General features: G+C 39.9%; 3 protein-coding genes across 7 annotated transcripts in view; 1 reads left to right on the forward strand and 2 right to left on the reverse strand.

The window, feature by feature from the left end:
* The window catches only part of marchf8 (membrane-associated ring finger (C3HC4) 8), a 74837-nt gene extending 70258 nt beyond the window's left edge, over positions 1-4579 (forward strand). For 2 of the 4 annotated variants that reach the window (XM_069538262.1, XM_020088059.2), the window contains one exon: positions 941-4579. In XM_069538262.1, coding sequence (XP_069394363.1) covers positions 941-1245 — 305 coding nt within the window. In that variant the 3' untranslated portion in view covers positions 1246-4579. The remainder of the gene's footprint in view (positions 1-940) is intronic. The other 2 variants (XM_069538261.1, XM_069538263.1) reach the window with 1 other exon arrangement.
* Positions 3754-11870, reverse strand: alox5a (arachidonate 5-lipoxygenase a). Of its 2 annotated transcripts, XM_020090319.2 has the most exons (14): positions 11591-11870; positions 10494-10692; positions 9831-9912; positions 9627-9749; positions 9010-9116; positions 8694-8866; positions 8439-8585; positions 8148-8351; positions 7980-8066; positions 7131-7309; positions 6832-6953; positions 6372-6472; positions 5819-5989; positions 3754-5644 (listed from the first exon to the last, which is right to left on the reverse strand). In XM_020090319.2, the coding sequence occupies exons 1-14, from the start codon at positions 11738-11740 to the stop codon at positions 5465-5467; spliced, it is 2025 nt and encodes a 674-aa protein (XP_019945878.1). In that variant the 5' UTR covers positions 11741-11870; the 3' UTR covers positions 3754-5464. The 2 variants fall into 2 exon arrangements, with proteins under 2 accessions (XP_019945878.1, XP_069394360.1); XM_069538259.1 differs by lacking the exon at positions 3754-5644 and having other exon boundaries at positions 5971-6226.
* Positions 11871-12132: 262 nt separating this feature from the next.
* On the reverse strand, positions 12133-19940 carry slc25a16 (solute carrier family 25 member 16). The gene is made up of 10 exons (XM_020098167.2): positions 19622-19940; positions 18809-18934; positions 17822-17914; positions 17599-17732; positions 17353-17416; positions 16834-16955; positions 16635-16701; positions 16357-16519; positions 16113-16181; positions 12133-14930 (listed from the first exon to the last, which is right to left on the reverse strand). Exons 2-10 carry the CDS (start codon positions 18900-18902, stop codon positions 14774-14776), a joined length of 963 nt encoding a protein of 320 aa, XP_019953726.1. The 5' UTR covers positions 18903-18934; positions 19622-19940; the 3' UTR covers positions 12133-14773.
* Positions 19941-21377: the final 1437 nt, after the last annotated feature.

Below are 21377 nucleotides of genomic sequence, written 5' to 3' on the forward strand. Positions count from 1 at the left end.
TGAGAATTTACATTTTTCTGTCTTCCATAGTGAATTCAAAATGCAGCTGAAATATACCTTTCATATGTATGATAATGTTTGTTACCGAAGAGTAACTGACTGAAAACCAACCTTTTAACTCACAAAATCACAATCATTATCTGGATCACTTTATAAATGTCTGTTATTTTTCATGAAGATATCTGCATAATGGTTTGAGAAATTCACAAAATGCTCTATCGCAAAGAAAACAAATTCCTGGATCTCCCACCTCAAGGGAATTCACTCTGATAGTTGATGAGTTCTTTCTTGGCTCATACCTCAATCTTCTACCAAATTTATAATAAAATCAGTTTTGCAATCTTAACTGTGCTACTGGGCCGCAGAATAACATCACACATTTTGGAACAAAATTAATCCAAAGGGGATATTAACTCTCTCACGCAAGTTTCAAATCTCAGGAATTTGATTTTAATACTCCAGAGATTTTAATGAAAACATTTGAAGGAATCGTGAAGAAAATAGTACAGTGAAAAAGGGGTTTGCTATAATATAACATGTACTGTGTAAAATTTAGCAAAAACATCAGTGTGGTCCTTGAACATTCGCCTGCTTCTTTGTAAGTCTGTAGCACATTGAAACAATGTCCTGTCTATTTGTCCTCCATACAATGTGCATTGTGTGCTAGTGTCCCCCAGGCACATACCTTCCTTGTTAAAGTAAAGTGTAGTTCAAGGTTAATCTGTTCAATGATTGACTGAAGCACTTGTTAAACTTGCAGCAGCTTATTGAGGAATTGTTGTCATTCCAGTCTTGCACCAATGTACCTCCTGAACTTAGCGAGTACAAACATAATGTTCATGTTCTAGACTGTAGACACGTCATTTTATCTGACAGTATTTTCTTTCACAGTCTGCTCACTGATTGACTTGTGCACGTTTCTCTTTGTGTTTGTCCTCAGGGATCCTGGAATGGCCCTTCTGGACCAAGCTGGTGGTCGTGGCCATCGGCTTCACGGGTGGACTGGTGTTCATGTACGTCCAGTGCAAAGTCTACATACATCTATGGAGGAGACTCAAGGCCTACAACCGGGTCATATACGTGCAGAACCGGCCGGACACGTGTAAAAAGCTGGCGCTGGAGAAGCCGCCGCTCATGGAGCCGAGTCTGGAGAACAAGGAAGCGCTGGTCCCCACCCAGTCTGACACAAACTCCTCCCAGTACACAGAGACAGAGGACTACAGTATGGAGGTGCTCCATGTCTGACCACTCAGTTGACGCCATTGGTTGTCCCGCTCACACACACAAACATGCCCACGGTGACGGAGGAAGGACCAGATCCCAGACTGACCCCCTTCTGGTCATCTTATTTTTCCATAGAGACAGACAGACTGTGACTGTCCTCCTTTATCCTCGCCCCTCCATCCTCCTGCACCTTTATTCCACACTCCTTTCCCAGGACTGGACTGTTTTTACTGAGTTCTGTAAATGTCTGAAGAGGCTTGGAGCGAACCAATCTACACACACACACGCACACACACACACGCACACACGCACACACACACACACACACACACACACACACACACACACACACACACACACACACACACACATACACATATTCACACACTTGTTTGTACCTCTTGAGGAGCAGGACTGAGACAGATGGACTCACAAACAGCTCCAGAGGTTTACACATCTGACGCGTGGTTTGTTCGCTTGGGGTTTGTTAGATTTGTTCGTTTTTACCTCCTGTCTGTGAGTGTACTTGGGCTAACCCTCTGTGGATCAGTATGTAGCGCCAAGCTTCGGATCTCTGGAACATTCCAGCCACTGCCGTCCCTGTTGCCGTGGTCTGTCAAGTCCACGCTGGTCTGCTGATCCGACCAGCGTCTTGATCTGGACATGCATTGAAGCACTTTTGTTTGTTTTTTTCTAGTTCCTCTTTCTTTAGCTCCTCTTTATTTGTTTTTCTTTCATTTTGAAATTGTGTGTGTTGTACAAAGGGGAGAGCATACTCAAACAACCTTGAAAAAGTTTGTTTCCTGTTTTATTTGACGTTGCATTTCTTTGTACGCACATACACGTTTATCTATGAATGCTCCTGTGGATGACAAAAAGGAATTGGGGTCGAAAAATGGAACCAAACTGAAAGAAACATGCAAGTGTTTTAGTGGAAACAGAAAAAAGGGTTGTCATTATGACACATCAGGCTCATAGCTCTAATGGAGATTATGGAAAAATCCAGCCACATGACTTCTCTGACCCAACATTAACTTTGTGAAGGCTTTGAGAATGTAAACTTTTTAAATTATGGTTAAAAAATATAAAATGTAAAAAAAACAATTTTTTTATCGGCTGGAAATTGTGGGATAATTTCCACATCCATAACAATATAATGTCCCTTTGGGCATAACCAACGTCGCTCATGTTTGTTTTTTATCATGTGAATGAGACAGTATTTACGGTGTGATATTCCATGTGCAGGTTTGGAGATGTTTGCTTAGTCATGGATTTGCTTTGAGAAATCTGCAGCCGCCTGTTTTCAGTCTGTGTCGACGATGCATTAACTGAGCCTGAGCAGACCGTGTAGATTCAATTACTCATGTGACTGCTCAGCTTTTTGCTCTGTAGATCTGGACACACACACACACACACACACACACACACACACACACTTACACACACACTTATCCATCTTCGGTCACTTATGTTAACACACTTCAGATCAGAAGGTGTCAGATCTGATGTTTCTTCATGATGTTTAGGATCATTACCGGCGCACCAGAGCAGAAATCTCATTTTCAGTGAAAGTGTCTTGTCTCTTCTTGTTGGAGTCTCTCATATGGTAGGGGGCGACTATTTTAGTACTAATCACACGGCAGCCGGCATGTTCCCGTTCATTTGATTGTTTTTCTCACATCTGGCCTTATGTGGTTCAAATGAGACAAGTTGTTCCAACACCTCTTTTTTTATTCCTCTGCAGAAGCACAGCGTTAATCCACCATTTTTATAGCAGTGTAACATTTTCACTGTCAACATTTATCTTGCAGTAAAAAGCAATTATAAAACATCCCTATGTTTTCTTCCTGAGCACAGCAAGCTTCATCTTTCATTGATGAGCTGACTGCGGTGCCACCTACTGGTGCGCAGCTGGAGGTGCAGTCTGAGGCAGGCAGCTGCTGATTTCAGAGGGCAGCATGTTGAGGGGGTTACAGTTGTTGTAGGTGCTTTTGTGTATGTGAGAGCACAGTGATGCCAGGGCTCATGTTGAGCCTCATAGCCATTCCAGCAACACACACACACACACTCTCACACACACTTTTAAAAAATTGTCTTTGATACCTGTGTACTGTCTGTGAACCACGAAGGTCCAACTACACCTGACGATTACTGCTCAGCAGCAATAAACGAAATCAGCGCTTTCTGTTTGTTGAGACAGTGCATACTGTACCTGTGTATATGCCCCATAGTGACTTGTGATCTGGAGACTAATATAATCTGATATTTAATACGAGCCATGGGAGTTGTTGTGTGTCAAGTTGGATTAAGACCGAGTAATAAGATGCTCCTCTGAAACTTCAATACCCACGAGGCTCAGTGCAATTAGACAGATAAAAAGTGCAATTACCCTTTTTCTTGTTATTCTATTCTGTAGTTATGTACTGGTGTTTAATGTCCAGGGAGTCCTCTGGGTATGAAAAGGTTAATTTCTTCATTTTGTGTTGTATTTATTTTTAAAAGAAAACAGAGTACAATTTGTTCATTTAAAAAAAAAAAAAAAAAAAACATCATTAGTAATTTTATGCAACTTACACTTAATTTTTTCCCAGGCATAAATACCAGAAAATCACATCCACTCTTTGTTTAGTCATTTTGATATGAGGGTTGTACAAAGCTTAACTTGTGTATCTGCTCTAACTTTTTTTGCTTTTTAAGATTGCTTGTTGAATTTAGTTTTAAACATGCAGAATAGAGAAACGTTTAACCACAGCTTCACATTTGAATTTTCCACAAGCAAACCCAACATTGCATATTTCAACAAGAGGGTTAACGGTTTGACTGTATATTGTGCTTTTTTATTTTCCACTCATAGGAGCTGGCTCCTTTCATGAAGTCTGAGACTGAAGTTTTGGTCCTGATGAAGATTGAAGCCACTAAAGGGCCCTTGAACAAGCGTTTCTCTCTCAGAGCAGCTTTTTCTTTCAAAATGTGTCTATTACCATGAAATTATTGTTTTTTTTCATTTTTACGGTCCCACTGAGCAGTAAGTTGACTGAGAAGAAAAGGTACTTCTAGATTTTTCAGTTTTTCTTCATCCTATCTAGATTCTCTTATGTCTGGGAATAGTGTAACTTGCATAAAGCTACATTTGTTTACTACTGACTGGACTTGAACATATATGACTGTTCCCCTGTCTTATAATATCATTCCACGATTTTGTCTGTGAATTTACTTTGGAATAGTAACCGTAAAGAATTTGGTAAAAGTTGTTTTTAAAAGAAATATTGATGTGTTTTCAGTTGAATTTCCCATGTTTGAACAAAGTATGTAGAGTTAAAAAGAACAACCAAATAAAAATTAAATTACTTTTAAAGCTCCGTGTCATTGTTATTGTACAGATATATGTGTTCTGGATTTTAAAGTAATGGTAACAAGATTTGTGACTTTGTTGGCCGGAAGCTTCATGTTATCTCGTTGTCTGTACGTTCTTCCTATCCTTGTGAACATGATATCTTGAGAACACCTTGAGAGAATGTCTTCAAATTTCTTGGAAACATTCACTTGGACTCATAGATTAATTCATTTGATTTTGGTGTTGGAGGCCAGGATTCAAGGTCACCTTGCAAACCCTTTTTTACCTTGTGAATGCATTATCCTCAGAACACCTTGATAGAATCCTTTACATTTTGCGACAAACGTTGACTTACACTCATGAAGTAACTGATAAGATTTGGGTGGTCAAAGGTTAAAGGTCAAGATCACAGGGGCCTCACAACATGGTGTATCAAGCCTGTCTGTGCAGCATTTCTTCAACATTTGACCAGTCGTCACTTGGAATCAAAGGTGAACTGATTAGATTTCAGAGGTCAAAGGTCAAGATGATCTCTTTAGACTGGAAAAAAGTAAGGAAACTTCATTGGTTGGTGGAGTGATGCAACAATAGTGCAGTAATTCAAGTTTTCTCTGTTTATATTTAATCCAAATATACATTGATTTTAATTGTTAACTTGAAGTAACATTTCAACCAATTTTCACCCTTATAAATGACAGAAAACTATTTAGAAGTAAAGGAGGGGTTTGAAAAAAGGGATTTAGCTAATCGTATATGCATTTACATATACAGTATTATTAAGACATACACTCTGGTGACAAAAGCATATTTGTACAGTGCAGTAAAATCAGCAGAACCTCTATGTGCTATTTGTAAAAATATTACACAGAGACGTGATGATTCCTCTGGATGAAATGAGTTTTGTCCTCAAACAGCGACACTGTTGGGGATTTTGTCAGGGGACATGTTGTAGTACGGCAGCTTCTTTCCCTCGTTCCTCCTCTTGATGGAGCTGGTTATCTCTGCCAGCTTCTTCCTGAACTTCTCCATTGCCTTCTTGACCGGCTTCTCTATAAAGTGCTCGTCGGGATACATACCCAGGTAAAGCTGCAGAGAGCGAGAGAGGAGATGGGTCATTCAGCCCAGAGACACAGAGCAAGGACACAAGTACATGTCGAAGCAGAGGGAAGCTTCAAAGTTATGATCGGTTTGTTTGGTCCTCAAAGTAACACAGTCTGTAATGAGACCTGTGTGTGTTTGGACCTGTTCCCCCTTTCATACCTCGCTCTCCTGGTACTGGCTGAGTGCCCAAACCGCGCCCAGGTGCCAGCTGGAGCGTCCGCGATCAGGGAGGCTATCGATGATCAGGTTCACATCTGCCACGCCCTTCTGGTTGGGCGGAGGCTTCCTCATGGTAGAAGGAGCGTTGGGGATCCAGGAACACCAGTCAAACTACACGATACACACAATAACACCATATGTGCATGCACTAGACTTACAATTCTGAGGAGCATGTACTTTTCAATCCAAGCAATAAACAAATGGAGAGGGGAAACATAACATCCTTGGCAGAGGTAATAACAAAACAGTCACAGAATATTTCAAATACATTTTGCATTGACGTGTAGTATTGTGTAGATTGTCGCAGTTATTTTTTACTTAAGTCAAAGACGAGTCCTCCCTCCATCACTGTGTGTAGGGCAACACAACACATGTCTATAAGAGTTCATCCACAGCTGTTAAAGTGAGGTGTATTTCTTTTAAATCAGTTTTATAGGATGAAGACATTGAATGACAGGTTCTTTTATATACAGTGTATTTATCTATAACTCACTTGTCCAAAGTTGACAGCTGCGTGCTGCGATGAGGCAGAGAACACAACCACAGTCAGGTACTCTGACAGCTCCTCACGTGTTTTCAGGGACTTGGGAAACTCTGCGCACAGACAGATATAACAGTGTGCTGAAGTCTTTAAAACAACAAACTGTGAGGACCCTTACACAACAGATTCAGATACGTGATGGGGAAATGCAGGAAGGATATTAGAACACGGGGCTCAGTCGGTGACACCAGACTCCTGTTTTCACCTTCAAACCACACGTCTGTGTCAGATCTGAATTTATAATTGTATCTGTCTTCTGCAGAGGAACCCTGAGCTAATGAAATATTGAAAGCTCGCGAGCTGCTTCTCTCCATGAAAGAGGAAACTCATTGGTTAGCTGTTGCAATTTGTTGTTCCAGAGTAAAGAAGAAAAATTGTACAAAAAGACAAGGGGTGTAACGTTAGCACCCACCACAGTGATCAAAGTCCTGCATCCCGAAGCTGCACACGTCTTTGATGAAGGCCTGGATCTCCACGTCTTTCTGCACTGTCTCGTCGCTTGTGTAATAAATATGCACCACATCAGACAGGAAGCTGCCAGAGGCGAGAGGGAACAGGACAGCAGTCACGTACAGAGGAAACATAAAATGCTCCAACTTCCATCACCTGAAATTCTTCTACTCTCAGGGTTACAGCTTTCATCGTTCCTGTTTTCCTCTGTGACTTATTCCCTCTCACTCAAACACACACCAGCTGTTCATCTCCACAAACCTCTTGGTGGCATCCCACACACAGTAGCCGTCATCCCTGTAGAAGTAGGTGGGCAGCTCCTCCTTGTTGTCCATGCCACGGGCTTTGATCATGTCGGGGAAGCACAGAGACCTGAAGGTCAGAGTCTTCGTGGCCTTCTGAATCAGCTGCACATGACCACCTCCGCCTGTCGCGTTGGCCTAGATGAGGAAGGAGAAGAAGCAGCATCATCATGAATTGTTCCAGCAGCATGTGGTCTTCACCTCTTATTGGCATGTGGTTATGTGTGTAGTAAACAGAAAAAAGAAATACATGCATACAACTATTTGTTTTTAGAGCTGTTCTCCCTCGTCTAGAACATACTTTCTTTGTGATGCTTAAAGGTTCAGTGTGTAAGATTTAGGTGAAAGGAATCTATTGACAGAAATTTAATAGAAAATATTCCTCATGATGTTTTCACAAGTGCGTTTCATTTAAATAGTATGAATTGTTGTTTTCTTTACCCTAGAATGATCCCTTTGTATTTAAATACTTTCTATTTACATCTGGAATGGGTCCAATCTACGAGCGGCCACCATGTTTTTTTACAGTGGCCCTTTTGAGTTTTTAATGTCAACTGAAAGCTACCACAGGGGAGGGTGAGGTGAGGAGTATTCAGCTGCAACATTCAACTTCACCACTAGATGTCACTAAATTGTACACACTGAACCTTTAATGTCATTTGTTTTAATCTTGTTTGTAAGCACAATGCAGATTAGCAGATTTTTCTCAGCTCTTCTTTTCCTCTCTCATTTAATCTGAAAAATAATAGTAAATTCCTCCTCTTTTTTCCTCTCTCTCCACTACTCTCTTCTCCATCCACAAACTCACCTTGTCAAAGATGCCATGCTCATTGATGAGCTGCTCTCTGGCCTTGGTGTTGATGGCGATAGTGAAACGAACATGCGGGATAAGAAGCTAGTAGGAAGGAACATCGGTCAGTGAGCTCATCGGTCGATCAGCCTAATCAATTTGCCAATGAATCAGCAGGGGTTTTACCTTATAAACAGGGTGAACAGCTGGGAGCTGCCTGAACATGGCAATTGCAAACACCTCTGTTATGAGATGTGTCCTGAGCAGGTGCGTGATATTTTGGTGGTACTGGAAATCAGCCGAGCGCACCCAGATCTTTGCCAGCAGCCAGTCATACTTTCCGTCGGTGGGCAGGAAGATTGGGGTGTCTTCACCTGGAGTCTGCCCAAGCTGGAAAAAACAGATTTATCCTGAATTGTAAATTTGGAAAATCGAACATTAACTCCATGACATAATACCTGCTCAGCATCACTGTACCTGTATGGCTATTGGCAGGATCTTGTTCTGAGCGTTCTTGTAGAGGAGACAGATGGGAGCTGCCAGGTACTGCAGCGTGCACGGGTCTGTGCAGTTAGCAGTGATGCCCTCTAGCAGCTCAAAATCTGCTATGTAGACGTTACCTGCCTGGAGCCAGAGCATTGCTTTTAACATTGTACATCAGAGGGAGAGTTAAAGAGAGACACAGCAGTGACACATCAAATGCAGAACAAACAGACATCAGCTTGTCTGAACCTTTATTTCCTCCTCCAGAGTCAGCTCCCTCTCCAGGCTGGTGGAAACCATCTCGTGAGTGACGGGAAACTTGTCGGGAAGTTTAGTGCATTTTTGGATCACTACCGGGTTGCAGCCGTTCAGAAACTGGTATCCAAACATAAAGTCCTCCTTCCAATGTTGCATCACATACTCTAAATAATATAATATGATATAATATCAATATTATATTGTATGAGATACCATACGACATGAAATGAAATGCCACAACACAATAATAATAATAATAATAATAATAATAATAATAATAATAATGATAGTAATATATGCGGCTGACCTGAGATTGTGTTTTTGATTCTTACAAAGATCTTCTCAAAGTCCTCAAAGTCGGTCCAGGAGGACTGAAACATGTGCATGAACTGGTTCACACACAGATTCTCTATCCTGGAAAACCAAAGTTAACACCATCAATATAATATCGGTCACTGAAGTATCATCGAAAAAGAAAATCTTGTGCAATTTTGTCTAATATGTCAGTTAAACACTGCAAAACAAGATGTGTACATGTATCTATGATCATGTATTCAGCAAGAAACAGCATTATACATAATTTGCCTTCTTTTGCACGAACTACTGCATCATCGAAACTGTTATGCTCAGTATCTGTTTTGCATTTTTGAGTGTGGGTTTGACATCTGCATGAAAGTCGGATGCAAATGCCCCTCGTGATAAACAAACAATCAGCTTCTGTCTCTCCAGGTAATCCACAGGTGCAGAAAATAGAAGCATGTTTTCAGCCTGAAGCTCAACATGTGATCAGGGCTTCATGAAGACTTTACACTGCACAGCTCCACTGACTCACTCCTCTCTGTCCTGAGGGGCCTCTTCTGCCTTCATGGCGCCTGTAAACCTGCTCCAGCTTTATTGAAGCAGGCTGTTAGAGGGAGCACTTACGCCTTAACGTAGTTCAGCACAAAGTCCACTCCTTTCTCACTGTCGAACTGGATGTCTCGAGGCAAATCCTGGTGTCTGTTGGCGTCTATGCTCATAGGAAAGCCTGGCTGCCACTCGTTCCATCTAGAGAAGACAGCAGAGTCATTACTGAGCCGTCTCAGCCTCCTGCAAGGTCCAAAGATAAACTGTGAAGAGTGAACTTGCCTGTAGGTTTTTTTTCTCAGATCCAGCTCTTTTTGTCTGTGCTGTTTGACCAGGCTTGTCTTATCGTCCTGAGGCAGATGTGCTACAACACACACACAAGACACTGACTGATGAACACGAGGAGTCAGAGAAACTGTGAGGCAAACTAACAAATGAACTAAAGTCTACTGATGTTTCCTTGCTGGGTTTCATTTCCATCTTATTGTCCATTTATTTTCTACAACAGTTTTTGTGTTCATTGTATGTCTCCAAATCCAGGGGTGGATCCAGGAGCAGGGCCAGAGGGGTCACTGGCCCCTGCTAAAATATGATTGATGTGCTCCTGTCCTGTCAGTAGTCTGTTTTAAAGGGACCTACTGGCAATATTAACAATAAATGTGACAATTTATAAAGAATTTTATTTCTTTTTTAATTATATTTTTTGAAGCACAAAATGTGCAACAAAAATGTTTTGAACAATTTTCAAAATATACTCGATAAATTGTAGTTTGCTCACAGCTATAAAACAAGGAATGACTTAAATGTGCACCTATAATTGGCTACTCTGTGTAAAATGTGGCCCTTTAATGACCCCCGATTTGGAAAAATCTTATATTCGCCACTGTGTAAAACACTTTGAGCTACATTTCATTTGTGAAATCAAAAAAGTCTTCTTATTATTACCTTGTCCATCCCGCAGCACCACCTCTTTGTCGCCCACCAGCCAGCGGAAGCAGGGAAACTCTACATAGTCTCCAGAGGGGGTCTTGACCGTGATGTACCTGCAGTACCAGTCGTCCTGCACCCAGTACTTCCTCTTCTCAATCTTCACCAACACAAGCTCACCTAGGTCTTCCTCAACTCTGACATCATAGGAGTCTACCTGCAATTTAGTTAGTGGCTAAATGAAGAGTGTGCACTGGAGAATGGTGTCATTTACTGAAACAGGTCTGTGACATTATTTCTATCTCATCTGTAAGTTTGGGTTTAGGTGATACCACATAGCAAAGAACATGAATTTCACAGGTATTATTATTTAATTGATTTTAAGTTTTTTTTTTTTGTCTTAGTCACATGGAACGACATATGCAAGTTGTAAAAGCTCAAATATATGTAGCATGCATGATAAAATTATTTTATTTAAAATAAAATAAAAGATGTTTCTTACTGGTGGAAGTACAGAGATTTTTTTCTGGTGTGTGTGTTGTTTGGTGGTTTCTGTTCCTCTTTTTGTGAATTGGTTACATTTTGTCACGTTTGTGTTTCCATAAATTGTTGTTGATATTTTGATACTAATACAAAATTTTATTTTGAAAACTCATACCACTTTTAAGAAGCAGCTATAGACAACTTTCCTTTACCGTGCCTTTGCTTTACTTTATCTCAAATGAATTTTACTTTTATAATGTTTATACTAAATGTGTTTTTTTCATTTAATTGTGAAACACTGAGGTGTGATGGAGAAATGTTTGTATGTAAGTTAACTTAAATTTCAATAGATTTACTTCTAGCTGATTATCATTGGACAATATTTGTACTTTGAAACAAAAAGTAGAGATTAACTTGATAGCAGCAATTTAAAACTAAATGTTTGTGACATTGTAGAAAGATCTTTGATTCATGTCCACAACACTGAACTGTGCACATTCTATTGATTATTACTTTACTTTAAAAAATGCTGCTAAGATGTTCCAGTAAAACATGTATTGATGCTCATCATTCGTCAGAAGATGATGATGACAGTCATCCTTACAGCTCTGCAGCAGTGTAACATCACTTACCGCCCCCCTCTCAAAGTCATTGTACAGGGGTTTGTCCAGCAGCGTTCTGTTGCTGCATTGCTCCGTGCCCACCAGTGTGATGTAGATGTAGTCGTCTGTCCCTGCAAACCACTGGTCCCCTGTGGAAACAGTCACTGTGTACGACGGCATGTTGGGTTCAAAGAAATGTCCCACTGAAGATAAAGAAATCTGCAGAAAATCTATTCTGCTTCTGCTTTGCAGCTAAGGAAAGTTTCCTCTTCTTGCTCAAAACTGTTTCACCAACTGCGTTGAGCACAAATACCACAACGGTGTGTAAACAGGCAGAAGAGGGGCGGTCCAGGAAATACAGCAGTCTTCCATCAGTGATACAAGTGAATTCAATACTTATACTGTGAATGAGGTCAGAGTACAATACGTCCATCCTCATCAGTACAGACATGAATAAGGGAACAGGATGAGAGATCATTTTCATGAAAATAATATCATATGAACAGAGGGGTGTTTTATAAAAGAAACAATAGAAAGAATCCCACTGATAGAGACAGAGACAGACAAAAGCATTTTCATTCAGGTTAACTGTATTTAACAGATATGGGGATGAAATTCATAGAGGAACATTTGTACGTACATTGTTATGTTACACATCACATTTACCAGTCAAATCAGTGTGACACATCAAGCAACAGCAGGTAGTGTATTCTTGTTGCAGTGAAATAAATGCAAATAATTTATAATCCCTCTGTGGTTTTAGAGTCCACCAACATTAACAGGGGTGTGAGTCACAAAGTGGGAAAAGCATCACTATGTTATTCTCTCGGATGATATTTTCTAAAATCCAAGTCACTGCCCCTCGTTCAGTTAAAAAAAAGGGATGCTTAGATCATTCAGCTCATATTCATTGACAAAGTAAAGATGCAAGGCTTCATGATGTTTTTAAGCTCACGTGTAAAGTCACTCTGAAACAAACATTTGATTATACAGATGAAGCTGTACGGTGACATATTGTAAATTTCTGTGTGAATATATTGAATATCGCTCGTTTTATAAAACAATCTGTTACAGTGAAGCAGCAGGAACGGAGTTGATCTGATACTAATGAGTAAAACTACAATAAAAACACAGAAACCAATGAACAGTGAGTTGGTGTATACAGCAGTGACACAAAAAACAGAAATGCAGCAGAAATGTATATGGTTTCCCAAAAATAATTATATTATATATTAGCTCAGACAGGTAGAGATGCTGCAGTCCATGTGTAATAGTTACCTACGTCTGCAGAGCAGTAGTTGCATCAATGTCTCCTATTTACGAGATCAAGTTGATCTGCTAGAATCATAAGTTCTAAGATCTTCAGACGTTGGTTCATCGAGAGGTTTGGAGCCGCCAGTCGGTTTTCACTTATTCGATGAAAACACATCAAGGCAAAAAATGTTTAATGCAAGGTCAGTAGTGCCAGTTACATCAAAATATGAGTATAGATTTTTTTTAACTGCTTGATTTCTTTTCTCATTCTAAGTTTGTCGGGATCAGACGATCACCTAATTTGGTTTAAACTCAACAGATGTTATTTGACAAAACACATACATGATTTACTAACTCAAAAAAGTGGGATGGAAAAAGAATTGGAAAGAAAAGAGATATGCTTTTCAGATTTGTGTTTGTGTTCGGACTGTCCACCGAGTATTCAAATGAAACCACCTGGAAGGGTTAGAGGGGCTGGGCTGTTAACACACCACAGTTCTAAGGCTTCTACACCATACAGCCATCTGAAAGCTGAAGCAGCCACTGAAGCATGTGGATAAACTCAATCGCAATCGCTCTGGTGGAGTAAGACATTAAATGCAGAAGAAGGCAAGAGGCTCAAAACATGAGGCTGCTTGTTCATCAATGTGATGTGAATACACAACACTTTCATTCAGTTAATGTTCAGTCTTCCTAAATGCAAATATAATGCTCACTATCGGACAACTTTCTTTGGTTAAGCAAAACAACAAAAAATAAAAATGAATCTCATAGAGCCTAAGGTGTATTATAAGAGACAAGAGAAATATGTGTGTGTGTTGTGTTAGCTTTGATGGTAAACAATTCCATTTATATTCAATGCTGCCACCCGGTGGCAACAAGTTACTAAATGAATAAATACACAAAGAAACAACTACAGTCATGAAGTGCAAATTTGTCCTGAGATCCCTCCAGACAAGTCGAGTCAAAACATCTCAAACAACTCATTCTGATCACAGCTGGGCACAAATGTACAAAATTCACAACCATCACAGCTACACACTAAGCATCTGAGAGCAGCAAAGTAAAACACATATATTAAACACCCAATTCAATGTTTGGCAATTAAATGGGAAGTTGCCTCTAAAGTGAAAACTGAAATCCAGGACACTGCATCTTTAACCCTGCAGCTAGTGTTTCATATTCATCTCAATGAAGACAAAGGCAAAGATTTATGAACAGAAACTTCTCCAAACATTACAGCATCTCAAATTCTAAAATATAATAAACCCCAAATAAACAAAACATTATGACACATCTGATTATAATTATTGTTACCATTACCATTATTATTTATGATTGTAGCAACCTTTCAACAACAGCCTATAAAAATGAAGACACATTAAACAATAAAGAAAATGTGTACCTGTCGGACTGAATTGTTGACTATTTAAATAAATACATTTGACTTAGCTTTGTCAAGAAACTGATGGAAATAATGATGGTAAATAAGCCATTTAAGCAAGCGTCCATCTTGAAATCAGAAAGAGATGTTTGTGTGTTTGTGAATGAGGAGGGGGCTGCTACACAATCAGAGGGTCGCTGTTGTGTGGTTGGCAACATTGTTGAAAAGCATGTCACTGCCTCAAGCCGTCCAACCAAATTTAGGCCGCTTGTCTTGTGGTTGAGTTAATCAACTCTTAAGAGTCGGCCAGCCACAGGAAGTAAGAGGGCCTGGAACAGGACAGACACGGAGTACCTTATTGTTTGATATCCGGTTTCCTTTGTCGGCATTAAGTGACTTCCCTGGTGCCTTAAGTGAACTCAAGGAAAAAGGCAAAGCCCACAATGAGGAGTTTAAGACGTAGCGAGCGAGTCTCGGATCACTCTGTGAAGGAAGCATTGAGGCTGAACTGCTTTATGGCTCAGTGCGGGCCCGGGTGCAGAGTCTGCAGAGCTGGACGTTTTCAAAAACAGCAGCTAGTTCAGGTGGAGGGTCTGCTTCATGAACTCATAGGTGGTGAAGGCCACAGCTTGGGAGGGGACACAGCGGATGTAGTTGAGAGAAAGGCCTCGGTACAATCCCTTCTTGATCCCATACTCATTATACACATACTTCAGGGTCTTGCTCAGTGATCTGTGTGAAACAAGATTATACACGTGTTTTAGAATGACAGAGAAGTTTTTTTTATCTTTCCTCTAGTGTGTTATATATGTATAACACAAAGTTAAAAAGTCCAAAGGTAGGTGTTAAAGGTAGAAAACACTAAAGCTCCTGAAACACCCTGTCAGTAGTTCAGCCAATACTTCTGTATTATCCCCATTGGTATAATGTACAGCTCGTTTCTAGTCATGACTGATCAGACAGAGAACAGGAGAAATCTGAAGAAAGTGTTTTCTTAACATCAGAGCCTGAAAAGCTTTTCAAGTAATAACCCAAATTAAAATTATGAATATGACGATAATATGTCTCCTTTTGTTTTGTTGTTTTAATGATCTGTGACAGTTCTTATTATTCTGTCTGTGCAGGAACTAAAACCTGTTGATGGACAGAAGTCATATTAACGTGAAAAATGTGTCTTGGATGGGAGACAAATGACCTTGTATGGCGTTGATGTAGTGACTGAACACATTCTATAAGAAAATCTTGAACGTTTAGGGAAAGCAGGTAATGCAGGAACAGTGAGCGGTGCCCAGACTGGCTTAATGTGAACTTATGCAGGTATAAACAGTATGTTGCTGAAGCTTGGTTTCTCCTTAAAGGCTTTAGTGTTGTATCTAATGTAAACAGCTCTCATAGCTCTGGAATTCTTTTTTCCTTACTTCCAAACACAAAATTCATCAAACCCTGCTTCATAACCAAAAGTGAAATTGACTATTTTAAGTGGAAACTTGGATAAAAACTTTTAGAGAGGAGCATGGATCAAACATGACTTATTGAGGAACAACGGTGTGCAGACCAACTTGCCTGAGGCTATATAAACAGGTTCATTTTTAAACAACTCCACCATTTAAAGACACACAGGCTTTAAAACTCACTGATTCTTTAGCTTGATGAGCATTTTGCCTGGTACTTTTAAAATGGAGTTCACCAGCGCTGTGTTATCTGAGCTGCTTTCATCCCTATAATAACTCTCAGAATAACAGTTCTCACGATTTCACTGTCAAATCCAGAAACCAGTGATCAATCAACTATACTAAGAACTCTAATGGTCAAAAATGAGTCTAATCCATATTTTATGACATACATTGCACACACCAATACATGTAATTGACAGCACAACACAACATACACAATTAGAAAATATTTTCTACTTACACGCATTTCTCAGAGTCAGGAAGCACGGCTCCTAACTGCATTCTTCTCCGAGCCACATCCAACGGGTACCTGGTGAGAAGAAACACAATACGAAACATCAACTGCCAAATAAATCACCCCAATCGATAACACATCCAAGCTGCCAACCACAAATTAACCAGCCTAATGTCACCTCGCTATTTATAGAGTCTTGGAACTCGTCGGCAGCCTGTGTTTGTTCCAAGTAAGCGGTGCGCACACTTACGATATTGTCTGAGCGATGGCACCAGCAACGCCTCCGCAGAGCAGGTTGACGTGGGTTTTCAGGACGAGGACATCAGGGTTGTCTGAGGAGGGGCGTCCCAGCAGTTCTGGGAAATGTTTCAAGCCGAGGGTCTTCAGGGTGCCGTAGGTGAAGAACGAGAACCCTGGAGGATAGAAGGCAAAGAGTAGAACTACATGAAGCGAAATGAAGGCCAATGTTCAAAACTCAATATAAAACAAACACAACCATATGTCTATGAAATATATCTCAATGGTCACCTGCATAAGGGGCCATTCCGATAAGTGTTGGAGTAAGTCCCCTGTAGAAACCCAAAACGCCCCCCTCCTGTATAAAGGAAAAATAAATGGCATTGCAATGTAAGTTATTCTGAATATTTGATTTGTATTCATTTTTAATGAGAGGCATCAATGTCTGTAAAGATATAAATGTTGAAGAAGCCCAACACTGGCAGATCACCTTAAGGTAGATAGTGTGGAAGGCGTTGGCAATGCCAGTGTAGCGATGCTCTCCTGTCACCTGAAAGGCCAGTCTGGCTCGGATCACATCCAGAGGGTAGGTGAATATCACAGCGGTCATCCCTGAAAACACAAACACGGTAGAGGGATACAATTCATGACTGTGGTAATGCTTCATGATTTAACACTTAAACATTAAAAAAATAAAACACAAACTCACTATGAGTGATTATAATAGTTAGAGCTGAATTGCAAGAAACCCCTACATTTAAAAACTGCTCAAAGTCTTACCAGTGTTAGTTTATAATGTCTCCAAAGACCTGCAGAAAGTTTGGTCTTTGGCGTTTGAGTCTTTTGCCACTGGATGGCGTGTACAAAGCTAAATGTTAATTAATTTTATTGCAAAACTACACTTGAACCCTGTGTGACTGTTGAGAAATGAGAAGCTGCCGGTGCAGTACATGACATCCAGCCGTCATAGAGTGAAAAAGTTAATCTTATCAGTTGGAAGACGAATTACCTGCCATAGAACCTGCCATGAGGCGGTGGATGTGTCCAGAGATCCCCATCTGTTTCCTTAGCAGCTGTAAATCAACAGGGAGGAGACAAAGGTCAAGAGGTTCACAAATCAAAAATAATACAAGGTAATAAAAACCCACTGCATTTCACTTCAGATGTAGCAAAATGTTTCTATGACAAAAAACACAACCAGGAACGATATTAAAGAAAATCACATTTCTATAAACAACCTCTTGTGTCGCTGTACCTTTTTATAATTGTCAAAGGCCATGAACTGTATGGCTCCATACGGAAATATCCTGACCATCATTGCCCCGTTACCCTTGTACAAGCCAAGGAAGCCCTCTTTCTTTGGCACAGCCTGGAGAGTGGAAAACACTCCTGCAAAGAAACAACCAGATGTTCCGCTCATGTGGCACAGACGTGTGAAAACTCATTGGCTTTTCCATGTTTGCCTGCTGATGTTATACCTAGATGTTTGTAATGGGGGTTCTGGGCTTGAAGAAGAATTTTGACTCTGTCCAGAGGAGCAATGGTGGTCTTGGCACAGCATCCTGCTACTCCTGAACAAAGCAGACAAACACATGCATTATTAAATGTGTCGTGCAGAAATCACTGAGAAATATTTATATGTCAAGGTAGCAAGTGCTGCTGAGGTACTTAAAACTGCATTACATTGGAAAAACTATTGACACTGACCTATGTCAATATGAACTATATGAAGTTTGCCTTTAACATATAAGGAACACATCAGGAAATTGCTTTGTTTGGAAGCATTTCCAACAGGAAAACGTCTGGAGTGTTTAGGTGAGGTGTGGCACCTAGGTAGAGCAGCGGGACATGACGTATAAATTCTACTGTGGAAATTAGGTGTTTTTGTTTCGAGCATATCAACACTGTCACCAGCCACAATCACCAAAGCTCTAGAATCTCGATGACTTTCTTCCACATGTATAGCACCTCTTTTTCATCTTGAGATATTTGTATTTTATATTATTAATATATTTTTGTCTTCACAGTTTTGAGTCTGTCCGAGTTAGGCAGCCGTGTCGTCGTCAATATGAACACTTGCAGCTAATTTCAGGAGAGTAGCCACAGTTCAGTGCTTGTCTGAAAGCAGCTAAAGACATGAAGCATCTGACCTCCAGGCATTAATTAGTAGAAAGTAATATTCTGGCTGATAAATCAACCTGGCTTACATTTGAAGTGAGGTGCTACAGGTAAAACAATCTGTATTTCTACCTTTCTTTTAACAAAGCTTCAATGAAGGCAGACATCAGATTCTAGGTCGCACAGGAAAGCAGCAGACAGAGAAGCAAAGGAGAACGAGTCTTGACAATAGAATGATTGAGTCCTGCAGACGGACTCATGAACCTGTGTCCCGGTGTCAAATTCCATGTTATGTAAATAATTGCAGGCATGAAAGAGATAGTAGAAACTGATGAGTCAGATCATACCTCCAGCTACAAAGGAGCGAAGCCAGTAGTAGTCCCTCTTGGCGGGAGTGCTGCTTATGGCAGCGGGTGTGGAGACCGCGGCCTCTGATGTCATCCTTTCTGCTCAGGAATCTGCCACATCTATGACTGCAGTGTGGTGAAAAGACAGTTAATTAACCTTTACAATGAATATGTGGCCTATGTATTAATACACAAAATATGATATGATGAATGATGTTGCTGGCACACAGCTACTGCAGCTCAATGTGCAAGTCATGTCTCGTTAAAGCTTGACTTGCAATGGGACATAAATGTTATTGGAGGAAGTATCCAGATCCTTGAGTAAAAGTACTAATAGCACACAGTCATTATAAGTCACTGTGAGTAAAAGTCCTGCATAAGTAAAAGTAATGACATAACATGTACCTAATCACACATAGATTCATTATTACTAATGTATTCATGTGTAAGCAGCGTTCTTCCTGTTCCAACTCATTTTGACACTATTTTATTTGGTGCTGCAACTAATTTCAGCTTTCATTGTGGATTAATCTTATAAATCTGCAAAGCACTTTGGTCAACCAAATAGTTTTAAATGTGCTAAAGAAATAAAGTTGACATTGACGTGAAATGACTATTGTCTTAATAATTGGTCCTATGTTTGATTTGTAAAACCAGAAAATATGAAGATTGCTCATGACTCAGAGTGACACCTTCAAATGTCTAATATCTGACCCGAGTCAAGTGCCTCAGATCTGCGCTCCACGATCAATAAGCAGATTCAGCTAAGAGACAGCACGAACCCCAGACTGTGTGTAAACAGCAGATACTCACAGTGTAATGTGAACTGTGTGCGTATGAAGAGGAGATGAAATGTGTTTCTCCTTCGCTCCTCAGCTGCAGCTCCTCTCGCTTCCTTCCTGCTTGTCTGTTCAAACGTGGCCTCATGGACTCCGCCTGATGTCGCTCCGAGAAACTCTGTCCCTGTTTCCTTTACATGGACAAACCGACACAGAGAGGAGTTTGGACTCAGATTGAAACTAACGCCACTGAGACATTCACGTTCTTACATCAGTGTCCTTCGCCTGCTGTCTACTGACGGATGCTGGCCGCAAACAGTCGCATGTGACTGACGTAGTATTGCGTCATCAATGTGGGTGTGCGCGCATGTCTTACAGTTGGGGCCAATTTTGCTTCAATATCGTCAATGTGAGGACATTTTGTCTGTGTGAGGGTTAGGACTTGGTTTTAGGGTTTGAATTAGGTTATGGTTTCAGGTTAGGGTCATTGTTAGGGTTAGGCATTTAGTTGTGATGGTTAGGATAAGTGTAAGAGGCTGGTAAATGAATTGTGTCAATGAGTGTCCTCACAACCATAGAGAGACAAGTGTGCGTGAGAATAAATTACACAAGTATAAAATATATACATATATTGAGGGAAAATACATACATATGTATATATATATATATATATATATCATCTGTCATATACTTCAATATACAACTTTATATATTTATCACCAACAATTACATTAACATTTGCTGTATAAATACCATTTACAATAAGTATTTCTGTATTTTCTTCTGCATTACTATTGATAATGAACTTTGTATTCAGTTTCACTACTGTACATAATCCTCTTTTTTACACTTGACACTTTTTACAAATGATGAAATTGATGTTTGAAATTCTTTATCAAGTGTCACAATGCATCTATGTACATTGTTAATATGTCCGTATACAGTATTTAACAGTTCTTTCTAAGTGTGTCCTCGTAGGACTGAGAGGAAATGACATATATGATCCAGTCAAACCGCCTCCACTTTAAGAAACACAGCCAAGCTGGCGCCCATGTTGGTTTGAGTCATGTGTATTCTGGGTATTACGGTAACAGCACGTACGAACCGATTTCACAAGAAAAGCAACGTCCATAAAAAATGTTAGATATTCTGATGTAGAATTTCAAAATTAAACCTCTATAAAATGTCATATTTAACCTTCTGTTACTTCTAAGTTAAATTTAAATTGTGTTCAAATTGAATTAAACTAACTAATCTAAATGAAATGTTTTCGACAGACCAATTTCACTTCAGATTAATGACATTATTATTGACTTATCTTAATTGAAGAAAGTTTTTTTTTTTACTCAGAGGGAGAATACTCGAAGGTAGAATATTAGATGAGCATTTATTTCAAGAAGTAATATGTAAAATAAAAAAAAATTGGTTTTCTTCCACATTAACGTTAGAAGATCAGACTGAATTGCTCAAAAAAGGGGCTTTGACATTGTATCACTCCAAAACTATACAGTAAACTTAATACTTATTGTTCACATTCTCCAAGAAGCACTAAGTCCAGCAGTACAAGTGTCTTGAACTACTAGTGGGGGGGAAATTATATTTTTTGAACCGTCTCTCCCTCCTCGCCCCCACCGTCTTGAACTATCTGATACTTGAACTAAGTATCAAACTTCAAATTACCTCAAGTTACAGTTGTGGGAGTTCTAAATTGCAATCTCTCTAAATCAATAAGATAAAAACGCTTACATTTAAGTCAGTGTTGCATATATTTTAAAGTGATGACACGAAGC

Source organism: Paralichthys olivaceus, chromosome 14 (genome assembly GCF_024713975.1).
Source record: "Paralichthys olivaceus isolate ysfri-2021 chromosome 14, ASM2471397v2, whole genome shotgun sequence".
Lineage (NCBI taxonomy): Eukaryota > Metazoa > Chordata > Actinopteri > Pleuronectiformes > Paralichthyidae > Paralichthys > Paralichthys olivaceus.

Coding starts and splice junctions, on each gene's coding strand:
- slc25a16 (XM_020098167.2), bottom strand. CDS start 18,902: ATGACATCAGAGGCCGCGGTCTCCACACCCGCTGCCATAAGCAGCACT. Junction 17,417..17,598: donor CCTTTGACAATTATAAAAAG/GTACAGCGACAC, acceptor GTTGATTTACAG/CTGCTAAGGAAACAGATGGG. Junction 14,931..16,112: donor CCTGACTCTGAGAAATGCGT/GTAAGTAGAAAA, acceptor TGTTTCACACAG/ATCACTGAGCAAGACCCTGA.
- alox5a (XM_020090319.2), bottom strand. CDS start 11,740: ATGCCGTCGTACACAGTGACTGTTTCCACAGGGGACCAGTGGTTTGCA. Junction 8,067..8,147: donor CTGTTCACCCTGTTTATAAG/GTAAAACCCCTG, acceptor CCTTCCTACTAG/CTTCTTATCCCGCATGTTCG. Junction 6,954..7,130: donor GTGTGGGATGCCACCAAGAG/GTTTGTGGAGAT, acceptor CGCCTCTGGCAG/CTTCCTGTCTGATGTGGTGC.